This window comes from Mauremys mutica, chromosome 9 (genome assembly GCF_020497125.1).
Source record: "Mauremys mutica isolate MM-2020 ecotype Southern chromosome 9, ASM2049712v1, whole genome shotgun sequence".
In the NCBI taxonomy this organism is placed as follows: domain Eukaryota; kingdom Metazoa; phylum Chordata; order Testudines; family Geoemydidae; genus Mauremys; species Mauremys mutica.
This window is the reverse complement of record NC_059080.1, coordinates 97,746,429-97,766,289: the sequence shown is the minus strand read 5'-3', so window position 1 is coordinate 97,766,289 and position 19,861 is coordinate 97,746,429. Positions and strand designations below refer to the sequence as shown.

Here is a 19,861-nt window from a genome sequence, read left to right as displayed (position 1 = left end):
CTGGGCGGCTGGAGAGCAGTGGCGGCTGGGTGGGCGCCTGGCTCTGAGGGCAGCGCTGCCGCCAGCAGCAGCAGTGCAGATGTAAGGGTGGCCTGGTATGGGGGCAGGGTAACTTTTGGGGGGTGTCACCAGAGCCTGAAATAGTTTCAAAGGGGGATTTGGGAACCCCTGTGCTGGGCCCCCAGTGGGGCAGAGTCATTGATTGGGGGGGTGGCAGGAGGCCCAAAGTCCCCAGCACCACTGGGGGTCAGGATCCCGCTGGCTGGTTCCCCCAGGCTACCTGGGGTGGGCTATTCCCAGCAGCCATCACCCCATCAGCAGGGGGGCGGGGCAACCACCTCATTGCCCCGCCCCTTGACCTCTATGCTCTGCTCCCTACTCTAGAGCCCCGCCCCCAACCCCGCTTTCACGCACTGCGCATGCGTCTCTCCTGTCCTGGCGGGAACTTCGAGAACGGCGCGCCCCAGGTAGAGGCGCATGCGTGGGGCTCCCTATCCCGCCGTCCCTCGCGCTGCGGCTCGTCCCGGACTCGATTTCCCGGCAGCCCCCGCGCGCGGCGGAGCTTTTCCCGGCGTGCCCCGCGCTTCCCCCTTTTCCAGGACTGCGTGGCCCGGTGGCGGCGGGTCCGGGGCCGGGCGGGCTGCGCGGCGATGGCCTCCTGCGCCGAGATCTTGCGCAGCGAGTTCCCCGAGCTCGACGGGGAGGTGTTCGCCTACGTGACCGGTGAGGGGGCGGCGGGAGGCCCCGGGGGGTGGGGCCCGGCGGGGCTCGGGGGGGCCCTGCCCGGTGTCTCGGCGGCGGTTCCCGCTTCTCGCCGGGGCGCCCGGCCGCCGCCCCGCGGCTCTGAGGTGAGGCGGGCGCCGCTGCCCTCCCCCTGGTCTGGAGCGTCCCCAGCCCCCGCGTGGGGCCCGCAGGCTCCTTCCCTTCCCTGCCCGGCGCGGGGGAGCCGGGCTGAGACACCGGGGCGTGCTGGTGCCTTCCCCGGAGACCGTCCGGCCCCGCTCGGCGGGACCCCTCCGGCCGCAGCGCGGAGATTCAGTCCCAGGCTGCCTGCCCTGCTCCTAGAGTCACGGACTGTCAGCGTGGGAAGGGACCTCAGGCGGTTCTAGCCCAGCCCCCTGCCCAAAGCAGGACCGACCCCAACTAAATCATCCCAGCCAGGGCTTTGTCAGGCCGGGCCTTAAAAACCTCTAAGGTAGGAGCTTCCACCACCACCTCCCTAGGTAACCCATTCCAGTGCTTCACCACCCTCCTAGTGTTTCCTAATCTCCAACCTAGACCTCCCCCACTGCAACTCGAGACCTTGTTCTGTCATCTGCCACCACTGAGACAGCCGAGCTCCATCCTCTTTAAAACCCCCTTTCAGGTAGTTGAAAGCAGCTATCAAATCCCCCCTCATTCTTCTCTTCTACAGACTAAACAATCCCAGTTCCCTCAGCCTCTCCTCATAAGTCATGTGCTCCAGACCCCTAATCATTTTTGTTGCCCTCCGCTGGAGTCTTTCCAATTTTCCACATCTTTCTTGTAGTGTGGGGCCGAAAACTGGACACAGTACTCCAGATGAGGCCTCACCAATGTTGAATAAAGGGGAATGATCACATCCCTTGATCTGCTGGCAATGCCCCTACTTATACAGCCCAAAATGCTGTTAGCCTTCTTGGCAACAAGGGCACACTGTCGACTCATATCCAGCTTCTCACTGTAACTCCTAGGTTCTTTTCTGCAGATCTGCTGCCCAGCCATTTGGTCCCTAGTCTGTAGCAGTGCATGGGATTCTTCTGTCCGAAGTGCAGGACTCTGCACGTGTCCCTGTTGAACCTCATCAGGTTTCTTTTGGCCCAATCCTATAATATGTTTAGGTCCCTCTGTATCCTATCCCTGCCCTCCAGTGTATCTACCACTCCTCCCAGTTTAGTGTCATCTGCAAACTTGCTGAGGGTGCAGTCCACGCCATCCTCCAGATCATTAATGAAATCATATAATATCAGGGTTGGAAGGGACCTCACCTCAGGAGGTCATCTAGTCCACCCCTCCCTGCTCAAAATAGGACCAATCCCCAGACAAATTTTTGCCCCAAATGGCCCCCTAAGGATTGAACTCACAACCCTGGGTTTAGCAGGCCAATGCTCAAACCACTGAGCTATCCCTCCCCCCTCATCAGAAGACTTGCTGCTTGTGGGGAGGCTTCAAACCCTGGTGTCTGAGTGGGGAGGTCTGATTATCTAGGTGCTTCTACACTCCCCAGCGGCCTAGTCTGAACCTTTCAAATATTAATGAAATTATTCTCAATTCCTGTGAGAGAGGGAGTCTGATCCCATGATGGGGATCTGAGGCACAGAGACACTAAGGCACCTCATTCCTATTGGCTTTGATGTCAGTGAGGAGCCTAAATCCCTTTGAGGATCTGGGCCAAAGTGATTTATGCATGGTCACACAGGACACTTGTGGCAGAGCCTGGAATTGAACTCACAGCTCTCTTATTTGGTTTCTTCGATTGGCGCTAGAGTCCCAGCCCACTACCTTAAGCCCAGAATGATCCTTGTTGCTCAGTGGAGTTGTTAGGATGATGATGTGCTGAGCCCGTGATGCTGGCTGTTATTTGGGTTGGGATTATTTGGGACTTGTTGCTCAGTGGCTTGACTCTTTCCTCTTGCAGGCATCCTGCATAGTGGCAGTGCAGATTTTGAGTCTGTGGATGATCTGTTTGAAGCGGTGGGAGAGCTCTTGCAGGAAGTGTCCAGAGACTCCAAAGATGATGAGGACATCCGGGATATCTGCCAGAGGATGTACAACACCCTCCACCTGTAAGTATTCTCTGTCGAGTGACGTGGTGGGAGGCTCTTGGGTCTCAGTGCAAGGATCTGGAAATAGGCCTGGGGCCAAGGCGGTGAGAGATCAGGTGAGCTCTGGGTCTTGTGATGTGTTGGAGCCTGCATTTTACTTTGGAGCTGTGCTGACAAGTGTCAGCATTTGGAATGCATGGAATGAAGATGTAAAACGGGGTGACAAGTAGAATAACTTTGGGCAGCATCTGAGACTCATTTGGGGAGGTGTGTGGCAGATGGGAATATTGCAGGAGAGGATGGTATCTTGGCACCTTTACTCCTTGACTCTTCTGTATGTTACAGAGATGAGGAAAACTCACGGGGATGCAGCCAGGTGCTGCTGGATGCACCTATTCAGCTTTCCAAGATCACAGACAACTATGGTAAGTAACGAACACTGAGCAGCCCTTGCTCCTAGGGAATTGACCTTAAGTGCCTGAGCTGCTCATCTGACTGGACAGTCTCCCAGCCGATCTGCTCCTTCCAACAGAAGCATCATTGTGGTGGGAAGTTTATTAAACCCCGGAGTTTATGGATTGGAATGAGACTCCCTCCTTGGAATGCTGAGGAGCTCATCCTGCAGAGTGGTGGTCTTTGAGACAGAGCTCTAATGGCAAGAACAGAACTAGGAATAAAGACTTGAATTCTATTCTCAGCTCTGCTACTCAATTGCCGTGTGATTTTTTTTTTTTTTTTTTTTTGGGCAGGTCATTTCACCTCTCTCCATCTGTAAAATAGATTATTAATTTTCCTGCCAGGGAGCTGGGTAGATTTGTATTAAGCACTGCGCTTGCCTCGGCAGAAGGTGCTGGAGAGAGAGAGGCTGAGTGTTACTGTGCCTTTCTTGTTGATTGCAGATTCTGGCGTGGACCTGTTGCCGACGCTGTTGCTAAAGAGAGACCAGAACTCAGTAAGTAAGAAGGGGATATGTCCCGCTCATGCTGTTACCAGCCTGCCTGCTGCATTGCTCAAGATGCTGGAAGGGTCTTGCTTTTGTATACATGCATCCACACAATAGGTTGGGGAGTGGGGCTTTCTCTCAAGATGTTGACATTGCTTTCTCTCTGTTCACACCTTCACTTTTATGTGTGGGGCTGCTGGGTCTTGATCTGGTAAACAGAATTACCTAGGGAATTGTAGGCCTCGGAGCCTGACACTGATCCTGGGCAGATTAGTGGAACAGCTGATAGAGGAGTCAAAGAATTAGAAGAGGGTAATAATACCAATCAATATGGCTTTATAGAAAATAGATCTTGTCAAACTAACTTGATACCAATTTTTATGAGATAACAAGTTTGGTTGATAAAGGTAATATCAGTGTTGGTGTAATATACTTAGGCTTCTCCAAGGGGTATGACTTGGTACCGCATATTTTGATTTAAAAAAACTAGAACAGTTTAAAATTAACAGGGCATGGATTAAAAACTGGCTAACTGATAGGTCTCAAAATGTAATTGTAAATGGGGAATCATCATTGGGCATATGTGTTTCTAGTGAGGTCCCACAGGGATCAGTTCTAAGCTAGTTAATATTTTTGTCAATGACCTGGAGGAAAAAATAAAATCGTTAATGACAAAAATCTGTAGATGAGACAGAGATTGGGAGCGGGGAGTAGTAAATAAGGAAGAGGATCACTCGGTGTGCTGGGTGCAATTGTGTTTCAGTACAGCCAAATGTAAAGTTGTACATTTAGGAAGAAAGAGTATAGGCCATACTTACAGGATACAAGACTCTGTCTTGAGAAGAAGTGACTCGGGAGGGTGGAGGACTTGGAGGTCATGGTGAATAATCAGCTGAACGTGAACTCCCAGTGTGATGCTATGGGCAAAATAATGTGATCCTTGGATGTATAAAGAAGACTTTCAAGCAGGAAGGTGATATTACCTTTTTATTTGGCACTGGTGCAACCAGTACTGGAATGCTGTGTCCATTTCAGATATCAATTAATTCAATAAGGATGTTGATAAATTGGAGAAGGCTCAGAGAAGAGCCATGAGAATGATTAAAGGATTGGGAAACCTGCCTTAGACTCAAGGAGCTCCATCTATTTAGCTTAACAAAGAGGAGGTGATTTGATCACATCTTAGAAGTACATATGTGGGGAACAGAAATTGGATGATACAAGGCTCTTCAATTTAGCAAATATCAGTATAACAAGATCCAAAGGCTGGAAGTTGTAACTAGACATCTTCAGATTAGAAATAACTTTTCTAGAAAATATGCACGAGTACAACCACAGCTGTTGGACTGGAAGCAGGAAATAAATTAAGGGAGGTCCCCTGATCTGTGACCTACAGGAGGTCAGACTGGATGATCACAGTGGGCCATTCTGGCCTTAAAATCTATGAATTGATTAAATATTGGAACCCCAGACAGACTTATTAACCATGTAGCTGGAGTTAGTATCTATCTGCCAAAGGCCCATCTTACTGGCTAAGTGGAATGGTTAATGGGGCGGAGTGAGTGGTGGGGAGGGTGGGCTGAGGTGGGAGGAGTGTTAGAGACAGTGAATTGACAGAAGAGACTAGGAGACTCTTAGGTTCCTAGAATCAAAAAAATGAGACCTGGGGGAAGAGCAAATGGTTAGATTCCATCTAGTTTGTCGTCCACCCCAGGGTAAGATTATTCCCCACAGGTAATTGATTCTCCAAGGATTTGTCCAAACAGGTCCCAGCTAGAACTGTGACCCTGAAATGCCCGTTCGTGCCATCCGCACCTTATTAGTCACATCCTCGTGTCACACCAAATAATTGACCCTCGCGCCTCGAAATCTCCACCCATCAGGGATTTTTCCCTCCTAACTAGGCTCTTCCCCTTTACTCGAGTCAGTTGTTTCAGGCCCCTGATGGTCATTCCTGCTCTTTTCTGAACGCCCTTCCTTGTGTCCCAGATGGTGAATGCCAAGAAGCTGGAGAAGGCAGAAGCCAAACTGAAGGCCAAGCAGAACAAGAGGACAGAGCGGGATTCCCTGAACCCTGCTGGCCTACTGTGAGTGTGCATGTGGCTGGAGGGCAGGCTCTGATCGCACTGATGTGTGGCTCTCTGGGGAGCCTGATGTGCTCCCGGGCTTCCCCACGCTGAAGCTCTATTTTCTTTCATGTCTGGTTGCAGGGTCCTGGAGGAGGCATCTGCTAGCCAGGCATCCAGCAAGAAGGAGACTCGCATGGAGTCATCAGGCAAGAACAAGTCATACGATGTGCGCATTGAGAACTTCGACGTGTCCTTCGGTGAGCGGTGAGTCCCTGTGGGGTGGGAAGGACCCGGGGGAGGCTGGGATAGGAGGGGGTGAGGTGGCGGAAGATTGACATACAGTGGCCGCAGTGTGTGGGGTGGAACCCTAGAATAGGGGAGGTGGTGGGATAGGATTGCGGGGCTGCCTGGACTGGAATAAGGGGAGGTGGGGAAGATGCAACAGGTCAGGATTGAATGCTACTGTGTGGGGGCTTGTCCTCCCTCTGGCTTTGGCAGGAGCTTTCATGAAGTTCCCATCCAGTGGAAGCGCTGCTGCTGTGTCCTTGCAGGTGAACTGTCAGGCTGACCAGATATCGGTCTGTTCTCTTGCTGTAGTGTCCTGCTAACAGGTGCAGACCTGAACCTGGCGTTTGGCCGGCGCTATGGCTTGGTGGGCAGGAACGGGCTGGGCAAGACCACTCTGCTGAAGATGCTGGCCAGCCGCAGCCTGCGCGTCCCCTCGCACATCAGCATCCTCCACGTGGAGCAGGAGGTGGCAGGGGATGAGACGCCAGCTCTGCAGAGCGTGTTGGAGTGCGACACCACCCGCGAGAGCCTGCTGCAGGAGGAGAGGGAGCTGACAGCCAGGATCAACGCTGGCAAGTGAGACACTGACGTGTAGACGATGCCCTAGGGTTCCAGTCTTGCCTGAGCCTAGGCTTCCAGTCCCACTCCTAGTGCCTGAGCCTAGTGTCCCTGAGAGACCACTGCTTTCTCCTGCCACGTGCTAGCACTGAAATTGAGCCCTAGGGTCGGCCAGTGGCTTTGCCAGGGTTCTCCTCTCTGTCTCTTCTCGCTGGGGCTGGTCTTTTTCAGATTAAAGCTCCAACAGGAATGGAGCTACCCCAGGAGCTTGAGTTCTGCTTAGATGAGCCTCCCCGCTTGCCTTCTCCCCCAGCCTAGGTGCACACAACCTGAGAGCCGATTTTTAAACCCTGGCCATACAAGAATTCCCTATGCTGCCCTTGTGTCTCCTACCAGGGGACAAGGTACAGAAGGTGACAGACTGTCGGAAATCTACGCCAAGCTGGAAGAGATAGAGGCAGACAAGGCGCCAGCCAGGTAAGACGAGTCCCCTTTCTGAGCTGGCATGGGGTCTGCCCTTGGCTATCTTCAGCCAGCCTGAGGTGTTGGCTAATTAGGAGATAGGTATTTAGACTGGTGGACATGGACTCCAGGATTCAAGGCATAGACTCTTTATCAGTGGGATGTCCTTACCTGGCCATGGAATCTAACAAATGGGCTGGAGGTTCTTGTAGCCACTGCTCCTGCCTCATTCTCTGCAGCTGGGAGAGGTTGGGACAGGAGCAGCTGGGGCACCCCAGAGATTTTGGGGAAGGTCAGGCTTTCTTACCCTCTAGTGACTAGACTAATGGTGCTCCGCTGGGCCTTTGGGACTTCCCAGAAGGTGACCAGGTGGGAGATGTTTCCATGTCTGTTGTAGGTGATGGAAACTGAACGTTATGCTGGCCTGAGAGGCAGGGCTGGACTTCTTTGGCTCTGGGCCAGTGCTCTGGAGTCAGTGTCTGATTTCAAACCCCAGAACGTCATGTCAAAACCATCCTGTGCCCTGTTGAGAAGCTGGGATTCCCAGCGTGGCTGCTGCTGTTGGGCAGGAGAGGGTTTCTGCTGGGCCCAGAATCTTGCAGCATCCTTTCAATACCGCAGCAGTCTCCATTGCAGCACTTATCTTGGGTTCTGAGCCCTGTGCTGCAGGCAGTTACACGTAGCTGTCAAGTGCATTTCAGGGGCCTCTCTCTCCTCTTCCCCACAGGGCATCTGTCATTCTTGCTGGGCTGGGCTTCAGTGCAAAGATGCAGCAACAGACAACCAAGTAAGTCTCCCCTGGTCCGTGCATCAAGGTGTCCGTGCTTGGGTAGATTCCTCCCTGCCCTAGGCACGGAGGGGCCTGGGCTGCCCGACCCACTGCTTCTCTCTTGCCAGGCTAGAGGCATCAAACTGAATGTTGGGCGCTGCCGGGTGCTCTGGGTCACTGGCGTCCCCCTTGCTGTGGCCTGGAGCGGCTGTAACAGCAGCTGGTATGCCCTTTGGGAGAGCTCAGCTGTTTCCCTCTTGAATCAGGCTGCTGCAAATGTGGCAGGGCACAGAGCAACCCAGCATTGTGTGATGTTGCTCTCAGGTTCAGCAGCTGGCACATCATGGCGAGTTTTTGCTGCCCCTCGTGACTGCTGACCCAGGGCCTGCTGCATCTCACCCCTGCTGCAGTGACAAGCTCTCTCTGGGGTGACAGCAGAGTTTAAAGGGCACCTCCTTCCCCAGGTGGTGGTGAGCCCTGGCGCATCTGCTGTGGAGGGGTCATGGGGTGGGTGAACAGGGTGGCTTATGGGTGAGGCTTTCTTGTGGATGAGCTAAGTCAGGGTGGTTCTGTATTGAGCTCTGATGCCTCCTGTATGTGGCTTTTTCTCTACTCAGAGAGTTCTCCGGGGGCTGGAGAATGAGGTTGGCCTTAGCCAGGGCCCTTTTTGCCAGGTAGGTCTCAGCATGGTCCATATTTGATCTTTTTACACTCAATTTGTCTCTGTTAAAGTAGGCTAGACTCCGTGATCGCAGAGCCCAGGAGCCACCTTGGGTTAGCGCACACTTGCTCTGCCAGCAAGGGAGCAGGGCAGTACTGGCTGTGGGGGGAGCCCCCAGCTACTCTGGTCCCAGCCTCTCCTGGCAGGGTAACAAATAGTTTTAATTCAATTATCTTACAGTAGATCTACTCATATTTAAACAGACACCCGGTATTAACTGTTCTCTCTCCTCCTCCCTTCCCCCCCCTCCCTCCGACTCTCTCTCAGACCAGATCTTCTTCTGCTTGATGGTAAGTGAACGCCATGAATCTCTTCTCTTCTCTGAGCTGTGGCCTTGTGGGATGCTCTGAATGCCCTTGCTGGGAATGGGAGGCCTGGTGTGGCTTTTTGGCTGCATATCCCGAGTGAATGTGCAGCTGTTCACCTGGTGCTGCCAGGGCTGTGGAGATGCCTTGCTGCATGTGGCGCAGTGAGACCCCTGTGTACTGGCTCACCAGAGGAGTCCAGACATCTGAGGAAGTCAAATAGCTTATCCTGTCCCCTCTTCCTCCCTGGCCATTGATCTCGGCTGGCCGGGTGATCTCTGGGTGGGAGATGGCCAGAGCTCTGGCACGATGATGGAGCCCTGAGGGCAGGTCACTTAGTACCTAGACTCTGCTGCAGCATTCTCCCCGGAATGATCCTTTCCCCAGTCTCAGGAGTGGAACCAGGTTCCCAGCAATTAGCAAAGCCACCAGGGTGCAACAGCTGGATCCCTTCCCCAGGAGAAATGAGGCAGAATGCAGCTCCCCAAGTTGGTTTGGCCAAGACACTGGAGTTAACTCCCAACGCTCTAGACCTCAGTTACACACTTTGTGTGTGTGCTGGCTCTGACCCACGTGCCCTAGCAATGGCTTAGAGGGGAGAGTGCCCACTGCTGAGTCACCTACATCACACCCTGCAGCGCAGCACCCCCGGGCTCACCATGGGCACTGCTCCTATAGCACTCTGCACACACAGGAATCCCACTCATCTGCCTCATGGTCCCAGCTTGAGTCACAGGGGAAAGCCTCTCCGCTCTGGAGCAGATGTTGGCTTGTTCAAGGGCTCTGAAGGTGTTAGTATTTGTGTTTATTACCAAAGGTGACTTGAAACCTGCCAACTATGCAAGTTGGGAGCCACCAGATTTTCCCTGTTTGTTGCAGCTGCTTGTTGGATCTTGTCCGACTCTCATCCTGTGGGTGTATGCAGTGCCCGGTACATTGTTCCCATGATTCTCTGGGCACTACTGTAACAGTCCCCTTTCCAGTGGTCCTAGTTCTGGATCATGTGGTAGCTTTGCATGTTCTTATCAGCTTGGTGTTTTCCATCCTTTGTGAGGGCCGAATCCCCTGATCCCTGTCCCTTTTCTGTTCCCTTTCAGAGCCTACTAACATGTTGGATGTGAGGGCCATTCTGTGGCTGGAGAACTATCTGCAGGTAGGTGAGGATGGCAAAAGGGTACCGTGATCTGTGGCAGGCTGCTGTCTAAGATCACTGGTTCTTTGGTGATGCACCCTTGGAGTGGAGATTACTCCCTAATGGTTTGATAGGCAGTAGCCATGGGATATGGGCCTCTATGGCACAGGCTGAGGTTCCCCGTTAGCTGTATGAAGCTCCCCTGGGGTCAATTTAATGCCTTGGCTCAGGCCTCCCTGCTACTCTCTCCTCTAGACCTGGCAGTCAACCATCCTAGTGGTGTCCCACGACCGGAACTTTCTGAATGCTGTGGCCACTGACATCATCCACCTGCACTCGCAGCGTCTCGAGACCTACCGGGGCAACTTTGAGAACTTCATGAAGATCAAGGAGGAGCGGCTGAAGAACCAGCAGCGCGAGTATGAGGCCCAGCAGCAGTACCGGGAACATATCCAGGTACAGAGGTGATGGCGTGGATGTGATCACGTCCTGTGAGAGGAGCATCACTGTACCATTCTGGGAGTCCCTCCAGCAGAGGAGCCAGTTTACAGAACTCATTTGCGTGTAGTGTGGCTCTGGCAGTTGCCAGTGGGGGGCCATGGAGGGACTCCTAGGGGGAGCATCTCTAGTCCTCCTTCATACTGACAGCCATAGACTGTTCTCAGGCTGTCCTCACCCTGGACCCTCCGTGTCGCTCTGGCTTTAGAGGGGGATCTGGCCCATAACTCAGCTCAGCTCCCACTGTAGGAGGACAAGCTCTGAGGTGGGGTCTTAGCAGTGGGCAGAGGTTAGCGGCTGGTACCACCTGGGGCTAGGGGACTCTGATGTTCTGTTCTCTCCTAGGTCTTCATTGATCGATTTCGCTATAATGCAAACCGGGCGTCCCAAGTGCAGAGCAAACTCAAGCTGCTGGAGAAGCTGTGAGTGCTTGGTCCTGCCCCTCATTTTGGGGAGGGGAAGCAGTGGCATGCGATTGGACTGCACCACTGGCACAGCTGGGGAGGGGCTGAGACCGTGCCATGCAGTTAAACCATGCCACTTGGCCAGGTGGTAGGCACGCTCTACGCACGCTTTAGGTGGTAAAGCACCTAATCCTATTGGAGTAAGGAGAGGGTGTTGAGAGCCTTTCCCAGTGGTTCCACATGGGCCTGAAACACAGTGGAGTTTCTCTAGGCTGACAGGGCTGGTTCTGGGGGCTGGGAATGGCTCTGGACCCAGAAACAGCCGATCTCTGGCTGACCAGACATAGGGTCTGCTCTTTTGAAGGGGATCGTCTGACCTATGTGGTCAGTTTCCCAAGGGTTCATCTCCTCTTTGCTTCCCATCCTGTCTCTGAGGCCACCTGGGATGACTATATGGGGCTGGATGGTTGTAGAGTATGTGGCTGGGGATGTCACTGACGTACTCCCGACCCCCTGCCCTGGGGCAAAAGGCCCCCCACTCCACCCCAGCTCAGGGAATTGCATGGCATGTGGGGAGGAGGCACTGTCCTGGTACAGCAATATCCCAGCTCCGAGTGACAAGTTTCTTCTTCTCCTAGGCCGGAGCTGAAACCTGTGGACAAAGAGTCTGAAGTGATGATGAAGTAAGTGACCACAGAGCCCGTCGTGAGGAACCGGTAGCTCGGTTCCCTGTACTGGTGACTAGCAGCCTCAGACCCACAGCTTCCTGCCTCCCAGGTCCTGTTACTGGGAGTGTGCTCTGTAAAACATGGCACTGTCAAGGCTGCAGAATCTGGTGCCATTTCCCTGGGTTGCCCTCCACTCCGCCTTCCCTGGTATCAGGCCTAGGCATGCACATAAATCCTACTGTTTTCTTGTTTGCTTGCATCATTCTCATGGTGGCGGCACGGATCCAGGTCCAGGGAAGATGGATTGGGTGGGCCAGATACAGCCGTGATGGGTGCACACGGCAGGCAGGTGGGGTTCTGTGCTGAACGACTTCCCTATCCCAGGCGTGTAGTAAGCAACGTCCTTTCCTGCCCTCACCCTGCCTCGTACGGTGTGTGGGTATTCCTCCATTTCAGGTGTTGTGCTTCCCCTGGCTACCTCTCCCCTTGCCTGTTGTATTCACCTCCCTGGGCTTTCCTCTCCCCACCCCACCCCCTTACAGGTTCCCTGATGGCTTTGAGAAATTCTCTCCCCCAATCCTGCAGCTGGATGAAGTGGATTTCAGCTACAACCCAAGTCACTGCATTTTCCGTAGCCTCTCTGTCTCAGCTGACCTGGAGTCCCGGATCTGTGTGGTACGTACTGGGGACCTGGTCTTCTGGCTGGGGTGGGGCCTCAAGAGGATGCTTCAGGAGAGACCTGGCAGGCCCTAGAAGTAGGATTTGGGCAGTTGAGACAGATGTCGTACAAGGGGATCACAGCTGGAGTGTGGCAAATAACCCTTTTGTGGCCAGCTGGGGCTGTGGATCTCCTTGCATTGCTGCAGTGTCTGCTGTCCTGTGGCTAGCCCCGCTTGGTGTGGAGGAGGGCCCTCGACAGTGGTAATGGGGGATGGTCAATTATACCTTCCACCCCCAAAGTCCAGTCCAGTCTTGGGGCCCCAGTGTGGTCCCTGTGGGACCTAGTCTCTCAATTGCTTCTTTGCCCAGGTCGGGGAGAATGGAGCTGGCAAGTCAACCATGTTAAAGATCCTGATGGGAGACCTGGCACCTGTTCGAGGGATTAGACACGCACACAGGTACAGCTTGCGTTGCTATTGCCTGGCTTTAGCCCATGGGGAGGGGTTCGGGGGATGGTGGAGTAAGGGCCAAGAGGTCTCTGGACTTGCAAAGGCAGAGGGGATTGTGGGAAATTGCCCCCCATTTGCAGAGGGCTGGAGGGAGCATGGATTATCGGCCACTTCCCCAAAAGCTATGGGTGGGTCCCCAGAAAGGCTGCTCCTTCTGCCCTGGAGCCACCTCCTGACATCTCTGGTGGCTTGAGGGGACCAGCATTAACGTGTTTCCCCAGTTACCAGTGGCCAAGAGCTCTAAGCTGTCATGGAGCAGCCAGGTCCCCAATCCCTGGGGAAGGCAAACCTTCCCACTCTTTCTCCCCCCACACTTGCACACACCTTCCCTTCCTGACGCCTCTGTCTCGCTCTTGGCAGCAAGTGGGTGGGGCCAGAGGGGCTCTGGGTAGCGCTGCCTATAATGGCTTCTCTTCTCTGGCTTGGCAGGAACCTGAAAATTGGCTACTTCAGTCAGCACCACGTGGACCAGCTGGACTTAAACATCAGTGCTGTAGAGTTATTGGCCAAGAGGTTCCCAGGTGAGCATCAGACTTCCATGGGCATTGACTCTGGGCACTTGGTGGTGCCAGGTGAGACCTACATTTGATGTCTTGCCTCCTGGGACAAGGAGAGCTGGCACCTGGCGCCTTCTGCCAAGCAAGGAGCAGCATTGATGCATTGGGGAGGCCTCCCCTGGATGCAGATAGGAGCTCCTGCCTAGAGAACCAACCACCGCTCGCAGTGCTCTGGGGTCATCCTCTTTCCTCGCCTAATATTTCCCCACCTCACAGGAGCTGCAGGCTCTCTGATACCTGGCTTGAAAAGTTCGGGTAGTGTCACAGTGTGAGTGCTGCAGGGATGTCTAACACTGCAGACAGCCTGAAATGAGCCATGGGAAGTGATTGTTGTTGTTAGGTTTCAGAGTTGTGCATCAGCATTGTAGACTATTTAGCTGCTGATCATTTTAGCAGCAAAAGCCCCAATTGCTCCTCTCCCGGCTGCCAAAACCTCCAGCTTCCTTGTATAAAAATATGCACCATTGAACTTAGGAACATTGTCACTTGAATTTCATCTCAGCCAGTACCCTGGACCCCCTGTCCTGATGGTGTCACTCAAGTTCATATTGAAGCCTCTGTGAATTTCCTCCATTCTGCTGCTGCATTTCCCTCTTCCTGCACTTGAGCACCATAGATTCCGGGGGGCTTGGTGCAGAACCTAGGTCCAGCTTGCTGCTGAGCGCACACGGCCTTGTGTGACTCCTGGCTGACTGGAAGCTCCGAGTTAGTATCTTGGGGGCTAATGCCTGCAGGCCAGGGCTGGGTTGTGACATGCTCCCTATGCGCTGTTTCAGGGAAGACAGAGGAGGAGTATCGTCACCAGCTGGGAAGCTACGGAGTCTCGGGGGAGCTGGCCGTCCGCCCTGTCGCCAGCCTGTCGGGCGGTCAGAAGAGCCGAGTGGCATTTGCCCAGATGACCATGCCCTGGTAATTCTCTCCCAGACGTTGCTCCTGCTGCTCTTAGCGACACGGCTCTGTCCCTGGGTCCTGTTTGTTTTAGGGAGGAAGCAGAGATGCTGAGGGTCTCTTACTGGCTCTGGCTGAGTAGGAGACCCAATGCCCTGGGGCTTTCTGGGGAAGCGTGGTCACCCTGAGGGAGCTAGGCGTGGAGACAGGCATGCAGCTTGCTCTTGTCATTACCCTTTTGGGCTCAGTCCACAGTTACATTCTTGGGAAATAGGGGTCCCTATAGCCCACACATGGGACTGGGCAGAGCAGCCACTTGGGGACAAGAGACACTGCCATGTGCGGCCCTTCTATTGCGTTCTGAGCGGCATGACCAATACGCTGGGCTTTCCTGTCCAGCGTGAGTCCTTGCTCAAGCCCCGCTAACAGGGGGCCCGTTGTTCTTGACGGTAATGCCAGAAGGTGACTGCACTGCAGGCTCTGCACGGGCCTCTTCCAGTGGGATGCTGAGTTGCTGATTCTTTCCTCTCCTTCCAGTCCCAACTTCTATATCCTGGATGAGCCGACAAACCACCTGGACATGGAGACCATTGAGGCCCTGGCAAAAGCGCTGAATAAATTCCAGGTAAGGCTCTCCTGGGTCTGACGCTCCCTGCAGCATCCTAGCCCAGTGGCAGCCACTAAGAGTAGTTAAATTGGCCCCAAAGGATCCTGGCCAGTGGAGAACATGGTGCATTTCCACCTTGACTCTGTGCTTCCTGTCACTTGGCTTGTTTCAGACTTCCCTTGACAAACAGGTAGTTCTTCTTTTAGTGCCCAGGAAAGTGGCTGACCGGTAAGAGCCAGCCAGAGAGTGGCCCCTTCCTCCAACTCTATGAGATATCTGGACCCACTGCACCCCCTCTTCTAGGTCCGGGTATCCCCCTGCTCTGCCAGCACACTTCACTTCAGCCTGGCCTCTAGCACATTGTACTGTTCCAGTAGTAGGCAAAGATGCCACTTGTGCCATATTTTGTGATGTCTTCATGGGGATGAACTCCTGTTCTCCAGCATGAGAGATGGGCCCGTCACAATCTCTTGTTTACAGTAATAACTTGACAGGTTAACTCAAAATCCTCCTACTTCAAAAGAGAAGCTACAGCTCGTTCAGGCAAAGCTGAGGACAGTGGCAGAATCTCGCCGTGAGTCTGGGTGGCCAGTGGCAAACTCTAGCTGTAGGCCCAGGGCTGTGTGTGTAGTGAAAAGCCAGAGTCAAGCCCCTTCTCACTACACACACAACCCTTCCCCAGACTCTGCATTTTCCCTGCCAGCCTTGGCCCCAGATCTCCCAGGAGGAAAGGTGAGGGGCCCGAGCCAGGCTGGAAGTAGCTTTAGTTCCCCATTACCCCCCCTTTGTCCCTCCTGCCTGCTTGTAGCATGTAAAGTAGGAGTTCCCAGTGGACCCATTCTGCAATAGACGGAGACCGGAGGTTCCAGTATGCAATGCAGCCTGGCTATTGGATCGATGTCAAGTGGGAGGATGTATCCAGTGGGGCCCACAGAGGTCACGTCTGGGTCTGGAAACTAACTCAATAGTTTCAGTTGTGACTTGGCTAACGGAGTGGAGGACATGCTTATAACATTTGCCGATGACACCAAGCTGGGAGGGGGGGTGAGCACTCTAGAGGACAGGATTAGAATTCAAAATGACCTTGACAAACTGGAGAATTGGTCTGAAATCAACAAGGTGAAATTCAAAGTAAAGGCTTAATCTGCAGCAAGGGAGATTTAGGTTAGATAGTAAAAAAATACTTTCTAACTTTAAGGGTAGTTAACCTCTGGAATTGGCTTCCCAAGGAGATTGTGGAGGTGTTTTGGGCAGGTTAGAAAACACCTGTCGGGGTGACCTCGGTTTACTTGGTCCTGCTTCAGTGCAGGGCTGTACTCGATGACTCCTTGAGGTCCCTTCTAGCCTTACATTTGTATGATGCTGTCTTCTGTGCCCGGACCTGTGGTCCCCCTCTCCATGAGCTGAGGGGCCACCCCTGTGGTATCAGCAGCCCTTTGACTCTCTTGGCCTCTAAGCCGTGGGGTCAGCAGACTTGCAAGACACATGGCCCTTCCCCATAGTATTCAAGTAGCTATTTAGAGCTGGGCTGTTTCCTGCCCCTCTGGTGTAAAGCACTTTCTCTTTGCACCTCACTCTCAGGGCGGTGTGATCCTGGTGTCCCACGACGAGTGCTTCATTCGCCTGCTGTGCAAGGAGCTGTGGGTGTGTGAGAACGCTACCGTGACGCGCATCGAGGGCGGCTTCGATGAGTACAGGGACATCCTGCAGGAGCAGTTCCGGAAGGAGGGCTTTCTATAAAGGAGGCACCCAAACTGTGAGAGCTGGCTGGAGTGGGGAAGTGCAGCGGCCTCAATACCCATCTGAAAGGCGCCCAGCGGGGACACCACTTGCACCCCATGGACTGTCAGCTGAGCCATCTGCTACCCTCCCCCCAGAACTGCAGAGGTGTTTGTGGGGTATGGGATGTGCCCTCTCTCCTGCCTCTAGAGCTGCACCAGGCCTCTGCTGGGCAGGGGTGAATGGACAGCAAAGTGATGGGGGGAGGGGGAGTCTAAAGCTGCGGAGCGAGGGGAGGGGTGCAGAGTGGGTACTATCTGCTCTGAGCACGTCCTCTCCTCTGCCACCTGCCCAGTGCTGCCAGCTCAGCCAGTCTCTGCGGCTAGTGGAGGATTGGTGCTCTGAGTGCGCAGGGAACACTGGGCTTGAGTGCTGCTACCTGTTGCACCTTGAGCTGCTCTTCTGCGAAGAGGGATGGAGTTTAGAGAGACCCCCCCCCCCCAATTTTAACTTAAACCATGAGAGGTGCTGGGAAAGGCCTCTCAAGCCCTCTGCGGAGAGGAGCTGCCGCCTCCTGGCTTTTCAGTCATTTTTACCTGCCAAACACTAGTCAAACCCTCTTCGGAACACTTTTCTTCCTGGCCTGACCCTATGCTCCTGTCCCTGCCCTGCTAAGGAGTCGGGGAGCTGCTGCTGCTGCTGAACAGGCCCTGCTTCTTGCTAAGGGCCCTTGGAAATCCTTGACAGGGTTTGCTTTTGTTGTCCCTAAGCTGCAGTCAGTAAGAGCCAAGGGCTTGTGCTGTTTGGCAGAGTAGTGGGCCGCTGTGATTCAGACAGGGACAAGATCTTGCCTGCACACAAGCTTCTACTAAACTTAACTACTGCACCAACCCCTGCACCCCTCTCCCAGCTAAAGCCTCTCCATGCAGGACTAGGCTAGGTCCATCCCAGCTACCACCCTATCTTTCATTTCTTTTTAAATGATCAAATACTGTACATTGCAAGGTAAGTTATTGAGCACGGAGTGAAACTCCCTGTTCCTCAGCCCAGAGGTTGCAGTGTAAATAAAACCAGAACTTGATGGCCTTGGAACTCTTATTTCCCTAGTGGATTTCAGGTGCTGGTGTCCAAGGTGTTTCTTTACGGTCCTTTCTACTGATAGTGAATTTGGGCAAGAGGGACTGGTTACAGTTCCTGCACAATCTCTGCTTCCAGTCAGCAGCTGTGCTATGAAAGGGGAGTTTGATTATTCAGTTCTTGCTAAAGGACTGAATGAGGGGGAGGGAAAAGATCCGGCCCTCCCTCTTCTGCGCAAAGAACATAGTGCCAGGAGCCTCTGCAGGAGCATCTCATGAGCAAAGAATTCTTTGGCTACTCCTACTAGAAGGGTGGGGTGTTACAAACAGGCACAGGAATAGGTGGTGGGGTGATGCTGAGGATGCTGTAGCTTGTGTGTGGCTGGATGAACTAGTGGGGGAGAACTTTTTCTAAAGTTACCATCTGCAAGGAGTCTTGGTGCTTGGTCTCTGCTCGTTAGCATGAGGCAGGCACTACTCACTCCCCAAGCTCTGAAAGCTTTAATGGTAACTCTCTCTCCCTCCCTCCCACCCTCCTTTGCTGGCAGTCATCTGTCACCCTTGGAGCAGGACTGCTGCCCATGGAACCCTCCCTCAGTTTCTCCTGGACCACGGCTAGCTAAGGAGCTGTGGCTCTTCTTCCAGAACATGCCAAAGCAGGGGTTGGGTATCCTTTGTCATGTCCCTGCCTTCCAGTCAGGTCCAGGTTGCTTGTGAAATTGTTCTTGGCACACTTGCTGTGACATTCCAGGGTTTTATTTTTTTATGGTAAGAGTATGTGGCACCTTCAAATTGTCCTTGCAGCAACGTCAGTAGTAAATGTATGGTCAGCAGCTGCCAGGGTAGTGGCCATACAGTGAAGAGACATAGCGCTGGGAAAACCAACAGGCCCTTTTCAGCCTGCTGGGACAGCTAGTGCTGAGAAGGGTAAAATGTTACGGGAATGGCTTGAGCTGCCCAAGAATGCTGGTACTTGATGTTAGGATGAACCTAGCTTCCTGAGGCCCACTGGGAAGAGTTTCCATCAAAGCACCGTGCGCTGCCTCCACAAAGCCTAGTGCTCTGCTGAGTGGCAATTGCAACCTCAGTGCTACAAAAGATCCTAAGAAAGGAAGCAGCAGGCTGGAGGGGAGCTATTCTCTAGAGTCAGGGGGGTTTGATAGCAGCCTGACTGCTCCCATGTGCCTTCTTGTGCTAGACACAGGGATGGGGTTGGATTGAGTGCTAGTAAACATGTGATGAAGTCTTCAGTCTCAACTAGGACCCATCTTGCCCTTCATGGGTGAGCTCAGACCCACTGTGCCTTAGTGCTCAATATAAGGGCTTCACTGTCAGTCTGCACTTGTAACTAGCACCTTTCTCCAGCAAGCAGTCACCCCTGCTACTGGATTGCCTTAGCAGCTCTAGCTGGTTGTGGGGTTGGCCTTGGACTCTCAGTACCAGGTGTTGCAGCCCTGCTCTCCCTCTTCCTTTAGGGACATCAGATGTGCTGGAGTGAGACTCCTCGTAGCTGGCATCTTTATCCTGGAAGTGGGTGGGGGAATCAGTCTTCTCTTAATTTTAACATTTGTTTACTTTTTGGGGCTAGTTTTTAATTACTGGATTAGCATTTTGGAAATGTCTCCTGGGGCTGTTGCAATGGTACATTTGCAGTGGTTGCCTTGGGCAGTATGTTCCATCCTGGGGTAAAGACAGGAGACACCTGCTTTAAAAAAAATCCTGCATACAGCCCTGGGGTGGGCTCTGTAGCTATTGCATGACTCTACCCCCAGCCTTCTATCCTCTGATTCCTGCCACATGTGGCCTACCTAAGTTCTACCCTGTTTGTGAGCCCCTTGGTAAGAGTGCAGCCCTGTTGAAAATACACCCAGCTCTGCTAATCTTACCCTATTCTGGGGGATTTTACTACTCTGCTGCTCCCTACCTGTATGTTAGAAAATTGGGGGGAGGGGGTAGTTCCCCCAGCAGCTCTTTAGGCCTTTTAGGCAGTTAGGGCATTTTCTGCTGACTCCAGCCTTTGTTGGCTTCAATAAGGATTTAAATGTCTGAGTAGGTATTTTGGGGGAGCGGTTGCACGCGGTCTAAAAGGTTTTCTGGGCACAAGCTCTCAATTGCAAGGGTAAAGTCCCATCCTGTCCCGAGGGAAGAGGCTGTGAGAGGGTCAGTACCAGCCTGATCTCCCAGGAAAAGCCTGCCCTGATCACTGGTATCAGGTGCCTTGTGTCGGCTCTGGGAGCTAGCAGCA

General features: G+C 53.5%; 1 protein-coding gene across 1 annotated transcript; it reads left to right on the top strand.

Annotated features, from left to right (window-relative positions):
* Positions 1-570: 570 nt before the first annotated feature.
* On the top strand, positions 571-17,625 carry ABCF3 (ATP binding cassette subfamily F member 3). Its single transcript, XM_045029983.1, has 21 exons — positions 571-723; positions 2,657-2,804; positions 3,129-3,208; positions 3,683-3,735; positions 5,716-5,813; positions 5,937-6,059; positions 6,393-6,659; positions 7,038-7,118; positions 7,831-7,890; positions 8,490-8,546; positions 8,861-8,883; positions 9,996-10,051; positions 10,286-10,486; positions 10,874-10,950; positions 11,571-11,615; positions 12,143-12,275; positions 12,630-12,718; positions 13,199-13,290; positions 14,103-14,235; positions 14,752-14,839; positions 16,403-17,625. Exons 1-21 carry the CDS (start codon positions 651-653, stop codon positions 16,559-16,561), a joined length of 2,136 nt encoding a protein of 711 aa, XP_044885918.1. The 5' UTR covers positions 571-650; the 3' UTR covers positions 16,562-17,625.
* Positions 17,626-19,861: the final 2,236 nt, after the last annotated feature.

Coding starts and splice junctions, on each gene's coding strand:
- ABCF3 (XM_045029983.1), top strand. CDS start 651: ATGGCCTCCTGCGCCGAGATCTTGCGCAGCGAGTTCCCCGAGCTCGAC. Junction 8,547..8,860: donor GCCAGGGCCCTTTTTGCCAG/GTAGGTCTCAGC, acceptor ACTCTCTCTCAG/ACCAGATCTTCTTCTGCTTG. Junction 11,616..12,142: donor GAGTCTGAAGTGATGATGAA/GTAAGTGACCAC, acceptor ACCCCCTTACAG/GTTCCCTGATGGCTTTGAGA.